Genomic DNA, 21422 nt, shown 5'->3' on the forward strand with positions numbered 1-21422 from the left:
CGCCAGGCCCCCCATCTGCCTCATAGCCTCCTCTTCCTTGAGGGTCCACCTCAGATGTCACCCCCAGAAGCCACCTTTCACTCTCTCCGGGCAGCCGTCACCCCTCTTGAGGCGCTGGATGCCTGTCGTCACAGCTCCAGGTGCCGACCTGGCCTTTGGAGGGGTGTGTGTCCCCAAGGCCAGCGCTGCCCCTCGGGGCGGGCCCACTTGAGAACTGCTTGTTGAGTGGACTGTGACGGTAAGAGAAAGCACGATGAAGGGGCTGTGACTCAAGAACGTGCAGCTTGTTGTAGACGAGCCGAGGGAAGGTGGGCCAGGTTTGGGGTGCGGTGGGTGGATTGCCAAGTGGGGGTCACTCAGAAGGATATGGAGGGACGGGCGTAATTTTGGTGGCTGATACTGAGCAGGACCTCTCAGGACTCGGTTGACAATAGTGAAGTGTGTCCAGAAACTTCGGAGAGAGAAAGTTTCCAGGAATTCGGAAGGCAGCACAGTGCTGTGGCTTTGCTAATACCCGGAAAAGCGGACTGTGCCGGAGGGTCAGGAAATCAGATACAGAATTCTAACACTGTACAACAGTTGCAGAGGATCCTCGGGGGAGGCAGTGGGTAGTAACGATCTGGCTGCAGAGGGAGCAGTAGAGATGCGGGAGAGTGAGGCCCAGGCCTGCGGGGACAGCGCGGGGACGCCGAGTCCCCCGGGAGCTGGGACTGGCCAGGAGCGCGGGAGAGGGAGGCGGGAGGGGAGGGGATGACAGGACAAGAAGCCTGTCTGCTCTGGCCTGGTCCTCAAGGGCATAACCTTCGGATGCGGAAGAGCAGATGAAATCTGGGCAGAGGGGGCTGAGTTGAAGAGCAGGGGTTGGCTTGTGCACACACTCCAGCTTACTTCGTGCCTCAGCACATTACTCCCTTGATTCATGAGAGATGTTGCAAATGAGGTTTAAAAAAACTGCACTTTTTAAAAGGGACAAGAAGCTAGATCCCTTAAGCCGTTCTTGTCGTTTCTGACCTTGTCAGCGTTGGGCAGTTGTGGACCCGGTCCCCCGGGGGGGCAGGGATAAGGTAGAAGGCGGTGACAGTTGATGTGGGCTGACCCCTCACGGCACCCTAGGACACAGGCACTGCTGGTGTTCTTTTCCACATAGTTTGCCCAGTTTATACGGATAACAGGTGTTGGTCTCTCTGACATCAAATCCTAGGTAAAATGGGGCTTGCAGAGGTCCTCTTCCTAGGGTAAGTCAGGGGACGATTAGAATGAACTCTGTGCCTAGCAGCAGTTACTCGGAGCCAGCATATGGTCAGTAGGTAGCAGTCGTGTTTAATTAACACGGTTTTCTTCTTTGGTAGGAACACTAGGTCCTGTCACGTACCAGGTGAGGGTGAGGCATTGACACAGCGCCCTGTGGTATCTGAGGAGAATAGAGGCGCATGGGCTGGGACAGTTAAGGGGGTTCACGGGTGGATGAGCAGCTCACGAGTAGCGTCCTGCCACCTGGCTGTGTCCGCGGCCCCGGCCCGTGCATTGTTATCAGGTACTTAAGACCTAAAAGAATCCTAGGTACCATAGAGCCAGAAGTGAGAGCTGATTTGTTGGATGTGAGAAGCAGGATGCAGCTCTCAACCAGCTGGGACAGTGGGAGAATCAAAGAAGATGGATTGCGTGAAACCTGCGGTAATAAGGTTCTGCATTTGGGTGCAACACTCCGGCTGCTCACAACTTGACTGTGGCACCTGGAAAAGACAGGGCTCTGGCGGCTGGCTCAGCCTGACCCGGGGCTGAGGGCGTGGCTTGGCTGCCAGAAGCCGCTCTGCTCTGACTGCAGTGATGCCGTTTTCCCGTGTCCTCTCTCTCCTCACCAGACGTAACTCGTGGAGAGCACATCTTGTCTGTTTGTCCACTGCTTATCCATGGCCACCCCAGAGCAGTGCCTGGCATCTAGAAGGTTCTCAGTTAACATGTGTGGAGGGGATGGAAGAGATGAAAGAAAGAAATGGAGGACTTCCCTGGAGCCCTGGTCCGGGAAGATCCCACATGTCGCGGAGCGGCTGGGCCCGTGAGCCACAACTTCTGAAGCCCGCGTACCATAACTGCTGAAGCCCGTGCACCTAGAGCCCGTGCTCCACAACAAGGGAAGCCACTGCAATGAGAAGCCCGTGCACCGCAACGAAGAGTAGCCCCCGCTCACCTCAACTAGAGAAAGCCCGCACGCAGCAACGAAGACCCAGCGCAGCCAAAAATAAATAATTTTTTTAAAAAAGAAATGGAAGAAAGCCTCATTTCCAATATCGTTACTACTTCAGATACCATAACCTGTACACTTGAAAAAATTCAATTATCAGACCGTATATGACTTTTCTAATTAAAAGTAGTGGGTGCTTTATTTCCAGTGAGATTTTTTTTGTTAGCTAAATGGAACCTGTGTTGTCTGTGGTCCATGTGGTCTTTTGCTGAAAAGAAAAGGTTTTGGAGATGAAGAAAATTTTAAAACTGTTAAACAAGCAGTGATAGAATTTGAATGTACGTTTTCCTGTCCTTGATCAAAAGTTTAGGAAGACAATGCTATTTGCTTCTCCTAATAGATGTGATCTGATTGTCAAGGTGAGGCTTCTTTCGCCCTATGTTAAGACACTATGTAGTTTTAAGTCAGCTGTAATGTGGGCTCGAGTGCTGTGTAACCCAGAGATGCAGACAGGCCCGAGACCACTCCTTCTCCTTTTCTGACTGAATTAAGGGAGATCGATTGTAGGAAGTGTCTGTAAAGTAGGCCCCCTGGTACACTTTTGATGTTCACTTTCCTAATTGTCTAAACTAATCTCCTCTGTTCGTTTTAGACTCACACTTTGTGGCATGCGTTTTGGCTTTATAAATCCTGAGATTCATAGCGGGCCCACTGTGCTCATGACCAGGTGTGACGATTACCAGCCCGGACGGTAGGGCAGCCGTGCCTCAGTCCGGCCTCGTCACCCACAGCCCCGGGGGGACCCCCTTATCCTTGGGCACACTGTGCCCTGCTCCTCAGGGTTGAGAGGGCCGCCGCGGGTTTGCTGAAATAGAAGGATATGGTTGGTGCAGCTGAGAGGAGTCGTCAGAAGAGATGGGCTGTGTTTGTCAGTTCACCTTTACTTCAGGTTTCAGTAAGTTACCTAAATAGATTCTTCAGAGAAGATATGTAAATCTACACACACATCTTTTGAAAAATAAGAGGTAATATTGGAATAGGACTTAAGAGAGTAAACACTACCTCGACGTTGTAAAGTTTCAGAACATCCACTGATACCTTTTCTCTTACTGTCTCAGGTTTTATGACGTATCTCGTGGAGCCTCTGTTCACAGAATGGGCCCGGTTCTCCAACACCAGGCTGTCCCAGACAATGCTCGGACACGTGGGGCTGAACAAAGCCAGCTGGAAGGGACTGCAGCGAGAACAGTCCAGCAGCGAGGACGCTGATGCTGCATTTGAGGAGCTGAACTCACAGTTATTACCTCAGGAGAACCGGTTATCCTAAACGCCCCCCCAAGTCAGTGGGCAGACTGCCTCTGGAGCTCGTTAGAAATGTGAATGGGGTCTTGAGGTGAGAGAACTTTACTCTTGACTGCCGAGGGAAGTGAATGACGCCAGCATTATTTATTTCCAAGATTTCCTCTGTTGGATCATTTGAACCCACTTTTTAATTACAAGACCCGAACATACAGCAATATGCATTTGGCTTTCGTGTGAAACCTTGAATATGCAAAGCCCAGCGGGAGCGAACCGAAGGGAATAACAAAGTTTTGCAGGAAGTTTTGCGGTGGCCCTCGTGCTTCTCGAAGCATCATGAAACTTGAACCGAAGCCTTCAGCAGAAATCTTTGGAATTTAACCCGTCTGATGCAACAGTGTGTATCTGTACCTTCCACTAAGTTCTCTCGGAGAAAATGGAAATGTGAAGTGCCCAGCCTCTGCGCCTCTGGCCAGACTTGATGTTTACAGACCAACTCTGAAATACTGGTTCTCAATCCGCCTTGGAGCACGATTGTGAAGGAACCACTAAGAATTTTAAAGATCAAACCTAAACTGCAGCCCTTTCCCCCGGTTTGCCTTTCTTCTTCTTTGGATGCCACCAAAGCCTCCCATTTGCTATCCTTTTACTTTGTGCACTGGAAACTGAGCACTTATCCTAGAGTGCCGCCGAGCTTTCACTCCAGTGCTGTTGGGCAATGCAATTTTTTTTAACTCTTAGTTTTTAATTTGGGGCGGGAGGGGCAGAACCCCAGTGTCCTAGCTGTATTATGATTCCGCAGTGAAGACGTTGCATGTTGTTTTCACTAATGTACACTTGACCTGCACATGCAAGAAAAGGGTGGAATGTTTTAAAACACCATAATCAGCTCAGGGTATTGCCAATCTGAAATAAAGTGGGATGGGCCAGTGTGTCCTTCAGAGCAAGGGTACTAAAGTCCCTCTCGCTGCAGGGAGTGAGAGGTATGTTGTGTGTGTGCGGATGTGTGTGTGGGGCACGCTCGTGCATGTGTGACTGTGCATGTGTTCTATTTATCCACGTGGGAAGGATTGGGAACGTCAGCTTTTATTTATTATTTTAGAATGTGACATAATGAGCAGCCACACGTGGGGAGGGGAAGGGAGGTCAGCTGTAACAGATCGCTCCAGATGCCTTAAACTATGCACAAAGCTAAGTGACCAAACTTCTTGTTTTGATTTGAAAAAAAGTGCATTGTTTTCTTGTCCCTCCCCCTTTGATGAAACGTTACCCTTTGATGGGCCTTTTGATGTGAACAGATGTTTTCTAGGACAAAATCTAAGGACTAATTTTAAACTTACAACATTCCACTTTTGTAATTTGTTTTAAAATGTTTTATGTGTAGTAAGCACAACTGTAATCTAGTTTTAAGAGAAACCGGTGCTTTCTTTTAGTTCAATTGTATTTCCCTTGTTACTGTAAAGGACTGTTTATTAATTATGTTTACAAGTTTGTTGCAACAGTCATTTTCTTGGGAGAAAGCTTGAGTGTAAAGCCATTTGTAAAAGGCTTTGCCATACTCATTTTAATACGTGCCTGTTGCTGTTAACTTTTGACGAATAAAAACCTATCTTTTCACATTTTCATCTTTGATATTTACCTATAAGTCAGTCCGTTGGAAACCACGACGCTAAATTACTAGGGAAGCAAAGAATTCGCTTCTCGGCTCCGGCATTCGCTCGCCACACATTTGTTCGGGCAGAGCTGGGCGCAGGCAGAGTCCTGCGGGCTCGTGTGCTGCCTGCACCTCACGGGTGAGCAAGCTGAGGCCGGGATGTAGTGGACAGAGTCCTAACAGCCGGGAGAAGTCGGCTCTGAGCCCAGCCTCTTGACTCCACAGCCCTTTGTTCCACGGCGGGAACCTCAGGCCTTTGTGCAGGTACTAAAATACTACTCGTATTGGCCTTTTAAAAGTCAAGTAATAAGAAATGGCCACTTAATACTACTTTTGGTATCAGCGTAAGAAAGGTACCACTGGGCCTCTCCTGGATCCTCCCAAGTCCATTTCATTAGAAGGGATACGTGTAAACTTTGAACTCAAACATAGTCATTATTTGCATAGAAGAGTGATGTCGGATAGAAATACAGTGTGAGCCGAGTCAGTGATTGTCAATTTCCAAGGAGTCACATGTAAAAAAAAGGAAAAAGAAACAGCTGGAATTTTAATAATATTTATTCCAACATATCCAAAGTATTTTATCATTTCAATATGTAGTCATTATAAAAAACTATTGAGATGTTTTACATTCTTTTTTCTGTTACAAAGTCTTTGAAATCTGGCGTGTATTTTATGCTTACAGCACGTCTCGGTTCGGACCAGCCATGTTTCTGGTGCCCGGTCTCCACATGTGGCTCGTGGCCACCACACTGGACAGCTGGGTGCAGAAGTCCGAGGGCTATGTGGGGAAGGTCAGTTGGCCACTTATACGAGGAGTATCATCTTGGCACATTTGACGCATCCAGTGTCTGATAAGGAAACTTGCCAGCTCACACACCTAGCATGTCAGCACATGGAAAGTAGAACTGTATCTCATAGCAAACTCACGTTAACCAATTTCACAGAAACTGATGTTTTTTTAAAGCGTTAATAGTTTAATTTACAGTGAGAAATATAATTATCAATCGTTCTCTCCCTTTAGGCAGACGTTCTCGGGAAGCCAAATGACGATCAGCCGGTTGCTTGAGCATGGATTCTCAGCAAGGGAAGCAAGTCGCCTCACGCATCCTGCAGGGACGTACCTGCTGCTACTCGTTTGTGGACCACGGTTCCCCTGAACGAGGCTACAGATTCTCCGCCAGGAGCTGCTTCTCCACGCCTTCTTGATTGGCACATCCAGCAGACATGTCAGACCTTCAGCCTTGCATCAGTTGAGCCTGCCTGGGCTCCATCTGCCAGTGTATGATTGCTTTCTTCTTCTCTGACCTGTTACATGTTTCTCACTGTTGGATATTCAGAGGATTGTCTTCTTATTGCCATTCTCCAGGGGGAGACACCTGAGCGTTGTTCCCATCTCCTGCCTACACATAAAATAAACCCACTGCAAAGGTATGTTTTGTGACATATATGTGGTATTACCGGCTATAGCCCTGCTTCTTCAACAGGACCTATATTCTTTGAACATCGGTTTTCTAGAAAAATCTGAGGAAACAGTACAGTAATTTAGAAGGTCACAGTTTAAATAAGTAATTAAATATTATAGAAGAGAATGCAAAATTCACAAATTTTAAAGATAAAACAGGAGACTTCAAAGAATTGTTGAGCGTTGCAGCAGCCCTTTGGGGCTCTGGGCCGGCCCTTAGTCATGGTGGGGGGGGCAGCTCCTCTGCTCTAGGCTGAAGGTCCTCGGAGAGAAAATTGTGGTAAGCCTTAGCTTAACAAAAACCATCTGGTTCCTGGTCAGTATTTGCACTCCGTAAGTGTGGTGGTTTATAATGATCCTCTTTACATAAAAGAAGTAAATATTTTATGTCCTTTGTCCAACCTGGGCAACGTTTGTACCTTAGGTACAAGTTAGAGGTGCAAATAATTCTTTGAAGATTCCTGTAACAGCCTTTCTTTCCAAAAATCTTTCTTGACTCTTAAAGCTTTCGATTTTCTTGAAACTTTAAAATTTTCACATTGGAGGTTTACAGTGTTTTCATGTGTACTTTTTTTTTTTTTTTTTTTTTGCGCGGTACGCGGGCCTCTCACCGCTGTGGCCTCTCCCGTTGCGGATCACAGGATCCGGACGCGCAGGCTCAGCGGCCATGGCTCACGGACCCAGCCGCTCCGCGGCATGTGGGATCTTCCTGAACCGGGGCACGAACCCGTGTCCCCTGCATCGGCAGGCGGACTCTCAACCACTGCGCCACCAGGGAAGCCCCATGTGTACTTTTTTTAATGTATAAATATTTTGTTTAAATCTCCTCCCAATCGGTATCTCCCGCTTGGGACAATGACCGACAGCTAATCTGCATTCAGGAATGTTTTTAAATAAATGTGACATTAATCACCATACTAGCAGTATATATCTGAAACACAGAGTTATCCAGATATGTGCAAGACTTAGCCTGAGCCATTCCTTGTTTGCTGAGGATTTGCAGACAACCTGTGTCCTCTGGAAGGCCCCCAGTTGTCCACTGTCTCCAGGGGAAGTGACCGCTACTTGCGGGGGACTGCCAGGGGTGCACAGCCGTCTCCTCCACCTTTTTTTCTCTTGTGCTTAGCATAGGGCTAGCGTGAACTGTGCCGTCAGTAAATGTTGAAAAAATTAACTTGGAATTGTTTCCTTTTTAGCTGTCAGTCTACCGTCATGAGCAATTATGTGGAAACTAGTCTGTCAATGCCGAGGTCACGTGGTCACAGTATCCGAGTTCCTGTTGTGTGCAGAACTGCACTGGATGTAATAAAGGTATTAAAACTAAATATCGAGACGGGGTCTCTGTTCTCAAAATGTTTGGGTGACAAGATGATGTGTGGAAAGCATCTGTTATGTAATATGGGAGGTTTCTATACTGTACAAAATGAGTGTAAAGTGTTAGGGTGTTGTTGAGAATGAATGATTTTGTTGGGTTAATGATGAAAATGACACCATTTCCAGTAATTATTGAATCTTACTAACATCCGTGACTGGTAAAATCATTTAGCTTTCAAGTTTGATTCTAAAATATGTCTTAGATGTTCACTGTGATACTTCTAGTAAAATACTAATAACTTTTATCAATCACAGTAACATTTTTTTTTTACTTTTACAGCTATGCTCAGTCGTCCTGAACCTATCCTGAAGTCTGGTAGAATGGTCAGGGAAAGAGAAACACCCCCATTTTTAGCATTAGATTCTTTTTAGCTGTATTTTAAAACCGAAGCACAGTGACCTATTGGTTTATTGCAACTTTCCACTGGTCCCATCAATAGTCTTGTTAAGAAAGTTCATCTTATATTACATTTATGTTTAAGCTATGCATTGCTTGAGATTTTTGAGCATAAATTTGAAGTGTTTCTTTACTGTTGAGCTGCATCCTATAAAGAATCGGGAGGCTGCATGGTATCCCAAGGTGCTTTATCTTTTGAAGAAAGTATCATAAAGGAATGTGTTTAAAGTTCCTAGTTGAACATTTGCAGGAAAGTTTCTGAATTTCCATCTAAGAATCCTCACAAGATAGGGGTTAACTTTTCCATTGTAGGGAACAGAGTCTCACTCAGATCACTGCAGGGTAACTGGAGCTTTATCTTGAGGATTCATGTTCACGATAATGAGACAAACCCTATGAAGGCTGTAGAAGCAGAACCTGGGGGTCTGAGCGCTCTGAGATGTAGCTTCTTGCTGCGTCTGCCTCTTCCCACACTTCTCCTTTTCCTTTCTCTTCTCTACCTTGGAGTGTCTGCTTAGAAAGGCAGTAAAGTTTTTAAAGTGTTGTCTTTATGGCTAGATCGACTGTGTTAAGGTCTCTGGTCGTGTATTAGCGTGTCACCTCATCTTCTGCGTGGCTCCCTAACCTATAACATGTCTGCCTCGTGAAGGTAAAATAATGTCCTGACACGGTTCAGTCCCAGTGTCCTTGTTCGTGTCCTCGTCATCTGTTTTGTATAAACTGCTCGTGGGTATCGTGGGTACACGTGTACCTCATGGCGTGCTTATTTGAGCTCCAGGTACCAACTGTGCCCCTCGCTCGAGGTTTCCTATTCAGATTCCTAAGGGAGGACCTGGACCAGCTCGTCAGGGCTGTGTCCTGAGTCACACATGTCTCTGCATTAGCTGGTGCTCCCCTTGCAGAGGGCAGTCTGCTCCAGAGCTGCGTCAGAGAGATCATCGTGCAGAGTGTCACGTGCTCTCCACCGTCACCGATCACACCTGCGTTACACAACAGTGTCCCCACCACACCTGCTTCGCACCCTTTTTCATCCTCTGATAGCAAGCATGAGTGGCCGGTGAAGAGGGACAGCTCCTAGGCCATGTGAACAGAAAGCTGTTCACAACTCTGGTAAAAATCCTGTTGTGAAGAGTGTCTTTCTCCCCAAATTACGGCTTTTCCAGCTGGGAAGACAGTGGTTAGGAGGGACGGGACTGCCCTGTAGCGGCCACAGCAGTTTGGGGTGGAACGGGAGGTGCTATTTGGATCATCTTTAGCTTCCTGGTAATGTCTAAATGACACTCGTGTTATTCTCTCAGCTTAGAGAAGGAGCTCTCTGACCTTTAGAAGAGGCTGGAAAATCTTCCAGGGGAGAGAAGTTTGAGAAGCTCCAGCTAGAGGAACATTAAGTTTTCCAGCCCCTACCAAGTGGACTAAGGACAACAGCTTTCGGGGAAACATCCAAGATTTCTGGATCCTTCCATGGGTATGCTATTTTTATTATTTTATTTTATTGTCCTATCTGTTCTCAAGTGATCACACTAGTACGAACCAAGAACTAGCCTGCTTACAAGGTTTACAAGGAAAAACTAATAAGAATTTTAAGAAAAAGGCTCAGTGGGGTAGCTCAGAAGAATGCTGAGTCTAGGATGAGAAGGGGGAAGAGGACTCGGGAATGGCTAAAGGCTCATGGGAAAGACTGTGACAGTAACAGGCAGAACAGTGATACTGTTGTAAAACCAAGTGCCTCCTTCTGCCTGGCAATCCCAGAGCTGGTGCTACTGGGCTAACGCCTGAAAGTTTAAACTTGTATCTGCCAGATCTAACCTACACAGAAAACTTAACGTTTTTTGGAGAAGTTACCAGAGGATGGTTTGTTTCCAGTAGTTGTTACCTCATGTTTTCTTCCTTCACCACTGAGGCACAGACTCATAGGAACTCTTAATACAGCAAGAGGACAGCGGACTTCCCTGGCGGTCCAGTGGTTAAGACTCTGGGCTTCCAATGCAAGGGTGGTTGTTTCGATCCCTGGTCGGGGAACTAAGATCCCACATGCCATGCAATGTGGTCAAAAAATTTAAAAAAAGAAAAAAATGAGGACAGTATTCTTCTGCAGAAGGGCCTACGACTGGGAAGACAAACCAGAACTGAAGACTAAGACCTACTGCTCCACCCAGGCCTGTGCAAAGAATGACACCTTTTCCAGGTGCCAAGAACACTGGAGAAATCCGTCTACTGGGCACTACAGTGACCTTGTGTAAAATAATGTAGTAACTTACTTAGCAAGCTGCCATTTACAGAACGTGTTCAGAATCATTATTTAATCCTAGTTTTCTGGACTGAGCATTATTCCCATTTTAAAAAGAGGTGTGACTTGGCCAGGATCACATACATGGATCGTGTTTTAGCTCCAAGTCCAGCGCTCTTTGCCACACTCATTATGTACACAGTTGACCCTTGAACAACACAGGTTTGAACTGCATGGGTCCACTTACATGTGGACGTGTTTCAATAAATAATATAGTACCTATATTTTCATTTTACAGATCTTTAAGTTACATATGGGGAGAAGTGTGTGTTTGACCAGAGATCACAGGACATGGAATCAAAGAAACATAAGGGTTGAGTCCTGACCCTATCCAAAAACTGTTTCAGCTTCCTACCCACCCGTGGGTGAGTCATTTACCAATTCATTTGTTGTTGAGGCAGAGATAGCAATGCGTGGATTTTCGACTGGGGATGAGAGGGAGTCAGTGCCCCTAACACCCACGTTTTCTTTTTTTTTTTAAAACTTTGATACGGACCAATTTTAGTCTTTTAATTGCATTTGTTACAACATTGCTTCTGTTTTATGTTTTGCTTTTTGGCCAGGAGGGATACGTGGGATCTTAGCTCCCTGACCAGGGATGGAACCCACACCCCTTGCATTGGAAGGCGAAGTCCCGCCCCCCACATTTTCAAGGGTCCACTCTATAAGAGTGAGTCCCTAGACTAGTCAGAATCACAGGAGAGAAAACATTACACCAGTTATTTAACTTTTTTGAGCCTCAGCTGTAAAATGTAGAGTTGAACTATTTTTAAGATCTTTCACCTAACTATTGTGTTGGGTGGGAGAACCAGAAACTGAATAAGGTGGGTGTAGGGGAAGATGAGAAAAGAGCTTTCACCAGTCCCAGAGGTGGATTATAGGCTTGAGAACCCTGAGGAAACTCATCCCAAGTGACTGCCTTTCTCTTCTTAATGATGGAGTTCCTTTAAGAGAAAGATGATGAATGAGAGGTGATATATTCTAGGCAATGTATTTCCCCTTGAAAAATGCAGAAAGCAAATAATTCTAAAGAAGCTGCATGTATAATATAAAAGAATCGTGCCTATTGTGGAAAAAAAAAATGAAAGCATTTGTATAGGCATTATGGCCCAAGGAAAGTAAAAGTTTATTTCAAAACAGTAACTTCCTTGTAATTTGGAGCACTGCCTAAATTTCAACAGTGATACAAATATAATACATACTTTGACCTCCTAAGAAATTTATATCAGGCGAATTTTCTGAATTCTTTTTAAAGGCAGAATTTTTAAACCGTAGAAAACAATCAGAAACAATGTATCAACATGTGTAAAATAAGCCACAGTTCAAAGTTCAGCTGAATAACCAAACCATGAAAATCACCTCCAACTAATAACATTTGCTATTATTTAGAACACTGCACGTATTTTCAATAACTTAAAAGGGTCTTCACACCTCCTAATCCCCCCAGGAAGGACAACTTTCTTTTCACTAGATTTAAATAATAGATCCAAATATTTACTCATAGTAGGAGGTTCTGACATTAAACTATGTGTGTTTAACAGAAATATAGAAAATCATGAAGATACATGCATTTAAAAATGATCACTTGTAGCAATTCCTTAGAAGTCGTAGAGGAGAAAGGCAGTTGTCTACTTCCTAATAGCACCTAAGGTTTATGCTACATAATATAATTCAGCAAAACACCATTCTGACCTATGATAAGCAACTTACAGAAAATTCTTTCTCCTATTCAATGTTTCATTATAAAGCTACTATTCTGACCAATATTAAAAAAATTTTAACTCCATTATGCTGACATTTCCAGAAGTATTAGCAGCAAGTTATCTTCATGCCATTTATTAAACTGAAAGAAAAAGATGGTATGTTCTAGTTTTTACTTTAAAAGAGATTTAATCCAATCATTTGATTCCTCACTATTTGAAAACTACATTTTCTTCCTCAGCACTGGATGGCACTACAGTGAAAACGGTTTCCATGATCCTTGACTTCCCTCTTTAAAGGAAAGCATTATGGAATTTCAGCAGCAAACATTATCTGGTTCCTACTCAAACTCCATCTCCAATCCAAGAAAAACGTGAGAGAGAATCTAACATCAAAAGTTCTGTTCAAGGTAAGAAATTCCAATCTCAAAACCATTTCATTCCAACAACTTGGTTATTCCACCTGCTCCATCACTGAATAGAAATGATCACTGAAAACAAATGACACTGTCAGCACCCTCGTCACCCCCTTGCTAAATCTTATGTCTTGAATACATGCACGTAAAACGTGTACAGATAAATTAGTGTTAAGAATTAAAAACTCACATCTACAAAGGTCCTTTCTTTATTCTGAAATCTATATAATTGTTTTCCAGACTGGAAATCTAAACATCTTGGCTACACATTAAAAACACGTCAGAATATAAATATGCTATGGAAAACTTCAGAACGGACCTTCTCTTAAAAGCAAACAAACAAACTTAGAGTGCTTTTGTTATAGCTTAATCCTCTGAGACTTAAAAGGAGACACTAAATTCAGGTATTTACCAAATGGTGTATTAGGGCTGTTTGGCTAATAGAAATCAACACTAACAGCTGAACTAGTAGGACAGTCTTTCTCAGCTCAGTATTAGGAAGTTGAAACATTTTCAATTAAAGCCTTCATTTTTCCTGTAGACTTCAACATGTGTGGCCCAAACTAGAAAAGAAACAAAAAAGACACTGGTTCATGTAACAGTAATGATATGCCCCGCTCCCAATCATGGATCAAAGGTATGTTCTTCATGAAAAACCAAACAGCTACGTAATATTAAAACCTTTATGAACTGACAAGTTGTTATAAACATGACATATCAAAAGAGTGAAAGGCAAAGAGACAACAAAATTATGCCCTAGAAAACTATAATTACCTTAGCAAGAGCCTAGCTTAGTCCAATTTTACTTCTCCGAATAAAAGAAGGAAGGTACAGAGTTTCTTTTTCAACGTCTGAAGACTTTCAGAGATGCTAGAATTTCTAAGATATCTACATCTCTGTAATAAACACATATGCCCCATGACAGTACCCAGAATAAAGGTAATGTATATTAACAGTACCCAGAATAAAGGTAATGTATATTAACAGTACCCAGAATAAAGGTAATGTATAAATTAATATATTTGATAGCTTCCATGAATCTGCTCAGTCCCATCTTTGGCATGCCCACAACCTGCAAGACCCTGGTCAAATGTCTCTCCCTCTTCCGGAGACTTCCTCACAGGTGCCCTAAGAGAACATGATCTTTCCTTGCTATATCAGCATTTTTATTGTCCTCAGATATAAATTTTATTGTAATGAATTTCACTTCATTATACTTAAATAAAACAGCATGAAAAATTTAACACAGGAGACACTAAGCAATGAAACCAGGGGTTAACTCTTGCTTCCTTCTCTGTGCTCTTCTATAACAGCTAATCTAGCTGTAGGCAGGGACTAAATCCCAGAGCATATACGTCCTTTTGAATCTCGCAGGCACACAGAGCTGAACGTGTTGCAGCTTGCAGCAGTGAAGGGAACTACCAGGCTGTACTTGGAGAGAACTCTGCCCAGTACTCACCAACACTCTTTCTGAGGTGCCCTCTGATTCAGACTTTGGAATTCCTTTTTCAACTTCACCTTGGCTATCACATCGATACCGATAAGCAAACTTCTTTCTCAGAGCCTCTGCTATGAGGGCAGCAGGGTCAGCAGCATCCACCGGTTTGGGCTTCGTGTCTTGTGCTGACCTGAGAAAAATGAACATGAACCAAGGGGGCGCTGATCCCTCCGGGAAGCACACGGGGAGCCCGACGGCACTTCTCTGGCATCAATACACTTGACAAAGACACTGACACATACTGATGCAGCGAAGTGGAAAACCTAGATTTAAAGCTCAATGGAAGAGCACAAAAGTGCCCAATAACAGTCCCTCAGGTCCTCTCAGGAGCAGAGATTATGTGCTCCTTCAGGGCAATTAGGGTTCCATTCTTCTCCAAAAGCCTGGTGACTGCCACAGCAGGGACGCATACAGCTTCACTGGATGAATGACTGCACAGTAACGAAAAGCCTTCAAATGCAGTTGGGGGAGAAACTGGAAAGTTACCTTCAAGTGTTTATTCTGCTAATCTCTTAGGCTCCTGTACACAGTTAACTATCTTTTTTAAACTAAAAACTTAGAGCTACTCATGTAGTCATGTTATAAAACAAAGTTCGCAAGAAACCTAGTACTTGGGAGACTGGTTCAAGATGGCACAGTAGAAGGACGTGCTCTCACTCCTGCAAGAGCACCAGAATCACAACTAACTGCTGAATAGTCATTGACAGGAAGACACTGGAACTCACCAGAAAAGATACCCCACATCCAAAGACAAAGGAGAAGCCACAATGAGACGGTAGGAGGGGCGCAATCACAATAAAATCAAATCCCATAACTGCTGGGTGGGTGACTCACAGACTGGAGAACACTTATACCACAGCAGTCCACCCACTGGAGTGAAGGTTCTAAGCCCCACGTCAGGCTTCCCAACCTGGGGGTCCGGCAACCAGAGGAGGAATTCCTAGAGAATCAGACTTTGAAGACTAGTGGGATTTGATTGCAGGACTTTGACAGGACTGGGGGAAACAGAGATTCCACTCTTCGAGGGCACACACAAAGTAGTGTGCACATCAGGACCCAGGGGAAGGAGCAGTGACCCCATAGGAGACTGAACCAGACCTACCTGCTAGTGTTGGAGGGTCTCCTGCAGAGGCAGAGGGTGGCTGTGGCTCACCGTGGGGACAAAGACACTGGCAGCAGAAGTTCTGGGAAGTACTCCTTGGTGTGAGCCCTCCCAGAGTCCACCATTAGCCCAAAGAGCCCAGGTAGGTTCCAGTGTTGGGTCACCTCAGGCCAAATAACCAACAGGGAGGGAACCCAGCCCCACCCATCAGCAGAGAAGCAGATTAACCTTTTACTGAGCTCTGCCCACCAGAGCAACAGCCAGCTCTACCCACCACCAGTCCCTCCCATCAGGAAACTTGCTCAAGCCACTCAGATAGCCTCATCCACCAGAGGGCAGACAGGAGAAGCAAGAAGAACTATAGTCCTGCAGCCTGTGGAACAAAAACCACATTTACAGAACAATAGACAAGATGAAAAGGCAGAGGGCTAGGTACCAGATGAAGGAACAAGATAAAACCCCAGAAAAACAACCAAATGAAGTGGAGATAGGCAACCTTCCAGAAAAAGATTTCAGAATAATGATAGTGAAGATGATCCAGGACCTCGGGAAAAGAATGGAGGCAAAGACTGAGAAGACACAAGAAATGTTTAACAAACACCTAGAAGAATTAAAGAACAAACAGAGAGATGAACAATACAATAACTGAAAAGAAAAATACAGTAGAAGGAATCAATAGCAGAATAACTGAGGCAGAAGAACGGATTAATGACCTGGAAGACAGAATGGTGGAATTCACTGCTGTGGAACAGAATAAAGAAAAAAGAATGAAAAGAAATGAAGACAGCCTCAGACACCTCAGGGACAACATTAAACGTAACAACATTCGCATTATAGGGGTCCCAGAAGGAGAAGGGAGAGAGAAATGACCCAAGAAAATATTTAAAGAGATTATAGTTGAAAACTTCCCTAACGTGGGAAAGGAAATAGCCACCCAAGTCCAGGACGCACAGAGTCCCATACAGGATAAACCCAAGGAGAAACACACCAAGACACATAGTAATCAAACTGGTAAAAATTAAAGACAAAGAAAAATTATTGAGAGCAGCAAGGGAAAAACGACCAATAACATACAAGGGAACTCCCATAAGGTTAACAGCTGATCTCTCAGCAGAAACTCTACAAGCCAGAAGGGAGTGGAATGATATACTTAAAGTGATGAAAGGGAAGAACCTACAACCAAGATTACTCTACCTGGCAAGGATCTCATTCAGATTCGAGGGAGAAATCAAAAGCTTTACAGACAAGCAAAAGCTAGAAGAATTCAGCACCACCAAACCAGCTCTACAACAAATGCTAAAGAAACTTCTATAAGTGGAACACAAGAGAAGAAAAGGACCTACAAAAACAAACCCAAAACAATTAAGAAAATGGTAATAGGAACATACATATCAATAATTACCTTAAACATGATTGGATTAAATGCTCAACCAAAAGACACAGGCTCACTGAATGGATACAAAAACAAGACCCATATATATGCTGTCTACAAGAGACCGACTTCAGACCTACGGAGATACAGACTGAAAGTGAGGGGATGGAAAAAGATATGCCATGCCATGCAAATGGAAATCAAAAGCTGGAGTAGCAAAACTCATGTCAGATAAAATAGACTTTTAAAATAAAGAATGTTACAAGAGACAAGGAAGGACACTACATAATGATCACAGGATCAATCCAAGAAGATGATGTAACAATTATAAGTATATATGCACCCAACATAGGAACAGCTCAATACATAAGGAAACTGCTAACAGTTATAAAAGAGGAAATCAACAGTGACACAATAGTAGGAGACTTTAACACCTCACTTACACCAATGGACAGATCATCTAAACAGAAAATTAATAAGGAAACACAAGCTTTAAATGACACAATAGACCAGATAGAGTTAATTGACATTTATAGGACATTCCATCCAAAAACAGCAGATTACACTTTCTTCTCAAGTGTGCACGGAATATTCTCCAGGACAGATCACATCAAGCCTCACTAAATTTAAGAAAACTGACATCATATCAAGCATTTTTCTGAGCATAACACTCTGAGATTAGAAATCAATTACAGGCGGAAAAAACGTAAAACACACAAACACATGGAGGCTAAACAGTATGCTACTAAATAACCAAGAGATCACTGAAGAAATCAAAGAAGAAATAAAAAAATACCTAGAGACAAATGACAAAAAACATGATGATCCAAAAGCTATGGGATGCAGCAAAAGCAGTTCCAAGAGGGAAGTTTACAGCAATACAATCCTACCTCAAGAAACAAGAAAAATCTCAAACAATCTAACCTTACACCTAAAGGAACTAGAGAAAGAAGAACAAACAAAACCCAAAGTTAGCAGAAGGAAAGAAATCATAAATATCAGAGCAGAAATAAATGAAATAGAAACAAAACAATAAATAGCAAAGATCAATAAAACTAAAAGCTGGTTCTTGGAGAAGATAAAATTGATACACCATTAGCCAGACTCATCAAGAAAATGAGGGAGAGGACTCAAATCAATAAAATTAGAAATGAAAAAGAAGTTAAAACAGACACTGTAGAAACACAAAGCATCCTAAGAGACTACTACAAGCAACTCTATGCCAATAAAATGGACAACCTGGAAGAAATAGACAAATTCTTAGAAAAGTATAACCTTCCAAGACTGAACCAGGAAGAAACAGAAAATATGAACAGACCAATCACAAGTAATGAAATTGAAACTGTGATTAAAAATCTTCCAACAAACAAAAGTCCCGGACCAGATGGCTTCACAGGTGAATTCTATCAAAGATTTAGGGAAGAGGTAACACCCATCCTTCTCAAACTCTTCCAAAAAACTGCAGAGGAAGGAACACTCCCAAACTCATTCTATGAGGCCACCGTCACTCTGATACCAAAACCAGACAAAGATACTACAACAAAAGAAAATTACAGGGCTTCCCTGGTGGCACAGTGGTTGGGGGTCCGCCGGCCGATGCAGGGGACACGGGTTCGTGCCCCGGTTCGGGAGGATCCTACGTGCCGCGGAGTGGCTGGGCCTATGAGCCATGGCCGCTGTGCCTGCGCGTCCGGAGCCTGTGCTCCACGATGGGAGAGGCCACAGCAGTGAGAGGCCTGCGTACCGCAAAAAAAAAAAAAATTACAGACCAATATCACTGATGAATATAGATGCAAAAATCCTCAACAAAATACTAGCAAACAGAATCCAACAATACATTAAAAGGATCATACACCATGATCAAGTGGGGTTTATCCCAGGGATGCAAGGATTCTTCAATATATGCAAATTAATGTGATACACCATATTAACAAATTGGAGAATAAAAACCATATGATCATCTCAATAGATGCAGAAAAAGCTTCTGACAAAATTCAACACCCATTTATGATAAAAACTCTTCAGAAAATGGGCACAGAGGGAACCTACCTCAACATAATAAAGGCTATATACTACAAACCCACAGCAAACATCATTCTCAATGGTGAAAAACTGAAAGCATTTGCTCTAAGATCAGGAACAAGACAAGGATGTCAGCTCTCACCACTATTATTTAACATCGTTTTGGAAGTCCTAGCCACAGCAATCAGAGAAGAAAAAGAAATAAAAGGAATACAAATTGGAAAAGAAGAAGTAAAACGGTCAGTGTTTGCAGATGACATGATACTATACATAGCGAATCCTAAAGATGCCACCAGAAAACTACCAGAGCTAATCAATGAATTTGGTAAAGCTGCAGGATACAAAATTAATGCACAGAAATCTCTTGCATTCCTATACACTAATGATGAAAAACCTGAAAGAGAAATTAAGGAAAAACACTCCCATTTACCATTGCAACGAAAAGAATAAAATACCTAGGAATAAACATACCTAGGGAGACAAAAGACCTGTATGCAGAAAACTATAAGACACTGATGAAAGAAATTAAAGATGATACCAACAGATGGAGAGATATACCATGTTCTTGGGTTGGAAGAATGAATACTGTGAAAATGACTATACTACCCAAAGCTTCTACAGATTCAATGCAATCCCTATCAAATTACCAATGGCATGTTTTTACAGAACTAGAACAAAAAAATCTTAAAATTTGTATGGAGGCACAAAAGACCCCAAATAGCCATAGTGGTCTTGAGGGAAAAAAACAGAGCTGGAGGAATCAGACTCCCTGACTTCAGACTATACTACAAAGCCTCAGTAATCAAGACAATATGGTACTGGCACAAAAACAGAAATATAGATCAATGGAACAAGATACAAAGCCCAGAGATAAACCCTCACACCTATGGTCAACTAATCTATGACAAAGAAGGCAAGGATATACAATGGAGAAAAGACAGTCTCTTCAATAAGTGGTGCTGGGAAAACTGGACAGCTACATGTAAAAGAATGAAATTAGAACACTCCCTAACACCATACACAAAAATAAACTAAAATGGATTAGAGACCTAAATATAACACCGGACACTATAAAACGCTTAGAGGAAAACATAGGAAGAGCACTCTTTGACATAAATCACAGCAAGATCTTCTTTGATCCTCCTCCTAGAGTAATGGAAATAAAAACAAAAATGAACAAATGGGACCTAAGGAAACTACAAACCAGACAAAAAGTAAACCGTAAGAATGGGAGAAAATATTTGCAAACGAATCAACGGACAAAGGATTAATCTCCAAAATACATAAACAGCTCATGCAGCTCAATATTAAAAAAACAAACCACCCAATCCAAAAATGGGCAGAAGACCTAAATAGACATTTCTCCAAAGAAGACATACAGGTGGCCAAGAAGCATGTGAGAAGCTGCTTAACATCACTAATTATTAGAGAAATGCAAATCAAAACTACACTGAGGTATCACCTCACACCTGTTAGAATGGGCATCATCAGAAAATCTACAAACAGCAAATGCTGGAGAGGGTGTGGAGAAAAGGGAACCCTCTTGCACTGTTGGTGGGAATGTAAATTGATACAGCCACTGTGGAGAACAGTATGGAGGTTCCTTAAAAAACTAAAAATACAACTACCATATGACCCAGCAATCCCACTACTGGGCATATACCCTGAGAAAACCATAATTCAAAAAGGCACATGCACCCCAATGTTCACTGCAGCACTATTTACAACAGCCAGGATGTGGAAGCAACCTAAATGCCCATCAACAGAGAAATGGATAAAGAAGATGTGGTACATATATAGAATGGAATATTACTCAGCCATAAAAAGGAACGAAATTGAGTCATTTGTAGAGATATGGATGAATCTAGAGACTTTCATACAGAGTGAAGTAAGTCAGAAAGAGAAAAACAAATATCATACATTAATGCATATATGTGGCACCAAGAAAAATGGTGCAGATGAAGCAGTTTGCACAGCAGAATTTGAGACACGGATGTAGAGAACAAACGTATGGACACTAAGGGGGGAAACTGGCGTTGGGGGGGGGCTGGTGTGATGAATTGGGAGATTGGGACTGACATGTATTCACTGATATGTATAAAATGGATAAGAACCTGCTGTATGAAAAAATTAATAAAATTCAAAAAAAAAAGAAACCTAGTACTTGGTTTTAGGCAAAAAAAATCAAGGGAAGTGAGAAAGAAGGCAAATATATCCTCACCTTTTTACTGACCGAAGTTTCACGCTGTTCATGTCTTTAAGGATCTCCAGCATATTTGGCATATCAGATTTCTTTGGACTGCTCTTGACTGAAGTCTTTCCAGCACAGGCGTTTTTCTCTCTTCGATCTCTAATCAGATGAATAGCAGATGCGCTTTTGTGGAGCCCTGACAGAGGGAGGGGAGGTGGCGGAGGGGGAGCTGGTGGGACACAGGGTGGCGCTGGGGCAACGGATGCCGTAGATTCTAAGTCACCTACAGAAACAAGGGAAAGTCATTTTGATCCTGCTGGTAATAGGCAAATAAACTATTTTAAAAGCAACATTATGTTAAGGACTTTATATCTGAAAACAGTATCCTTAAAAAGAATCAAAGTTACGTAAGTAGAAAGGAAGTTTCAGTTACTTGGTTGGAATCTAAATGCCTGCATCTCAG

The 21422-nt window shown here is 43.0% G+C and overlaps 2 protein-coding genes across 5 annotated transcripts in view; one reads left to right on the plus strand and one right to left on the minus strand.

The window, feature by feature from the left end:
• Nucleotides 1–21117, plus strand: part of PDE7A (phosphodiesterase 7A) — a 131366-nt gene extending 110249 nt beyond the window's left edge. Inside the window, exons 13-21 of the mRNA XM_022595281.3 lie at nucleotides 3301–5399; nucleotides 5821–5929; nucleotides 6160–6417; nucleotides 6505–6566; nucleotides 7797–9481; nucleotides 9670–9836; nucleotides 10897–11023; nucleotides 12601–12768; nucleotides 13316–21117. Coding sequence (XP_022450989.1) covers nucleotides 3301–3509 — 209 coding nt within the window. The 3' untranslated portion in view covers nucleotides 3510–5399; nucleotides 5821–5929; nucleotides 6160–6417; ... (4 more) ...; nucleotides 12601–12768; nucleotides 13316–21117. The remainder of the gene's footprint in view (nucleotides 1–3300; nucleotides 5400–5820; nucleotides 5930–6159; nucleotides 6418–6504; nucleotides 6567–7796; nucleotides 9482–9669; nucleotides 9837–10896; nucleotides 11024–12600; nucleotides 12769–13315) is intronic.
• Nucleotides 11761–21422, minus strand: part of MTFR1 (mitochondrial fission regulator 1) — an 80045-nt gene continuing 70383 nt past the window's right edge. For 3 of the 4 annotated variants that reach the window (XM_022595286.3, XM_022595285.3, XM_022595287.2), the window contains 3 exons: nucleotides 20990–21242; nucleotides 14234–14402; nucleotides 11761–13337 (listed from right to left, as the gene is read on the minus strand). In XM_022595286.3, coding sequence (XP_022450994.2) covers nucleotides 13269–13337; nucleotides 14234–14402; nucleotides 20990–21242 — 491 coding nt within the window. In that variant the 3' untranslated portion in view covers nucleotides 11761–13268. Of the gene's footprint in view, nucleotides 13338–14233; nucleotides 14403–17819; nucleotides 18483–20989; nucleotides 21243–21422 lie in introns of those variants that run through there. The other variant, XM_089899075.1, reaches the window with a different exon arrangement.

This window comes from Delphinapterus leucas, chromosome 17, assembly GCF_059928025.1.
Source record: "Delphinapterus leucas isolate spDelLeu-1000000601 "Yukka" chromosome 17, BTC_Dleu_Yukka2, whole genome shotgun sequence".
NCBI classification, from domain to species: Eukaryota; Metazoa; Chordata; class Mammalia; order Artiodactyla; family Monodontidae; genus Delphinapterus; species Delphinapterus leucas.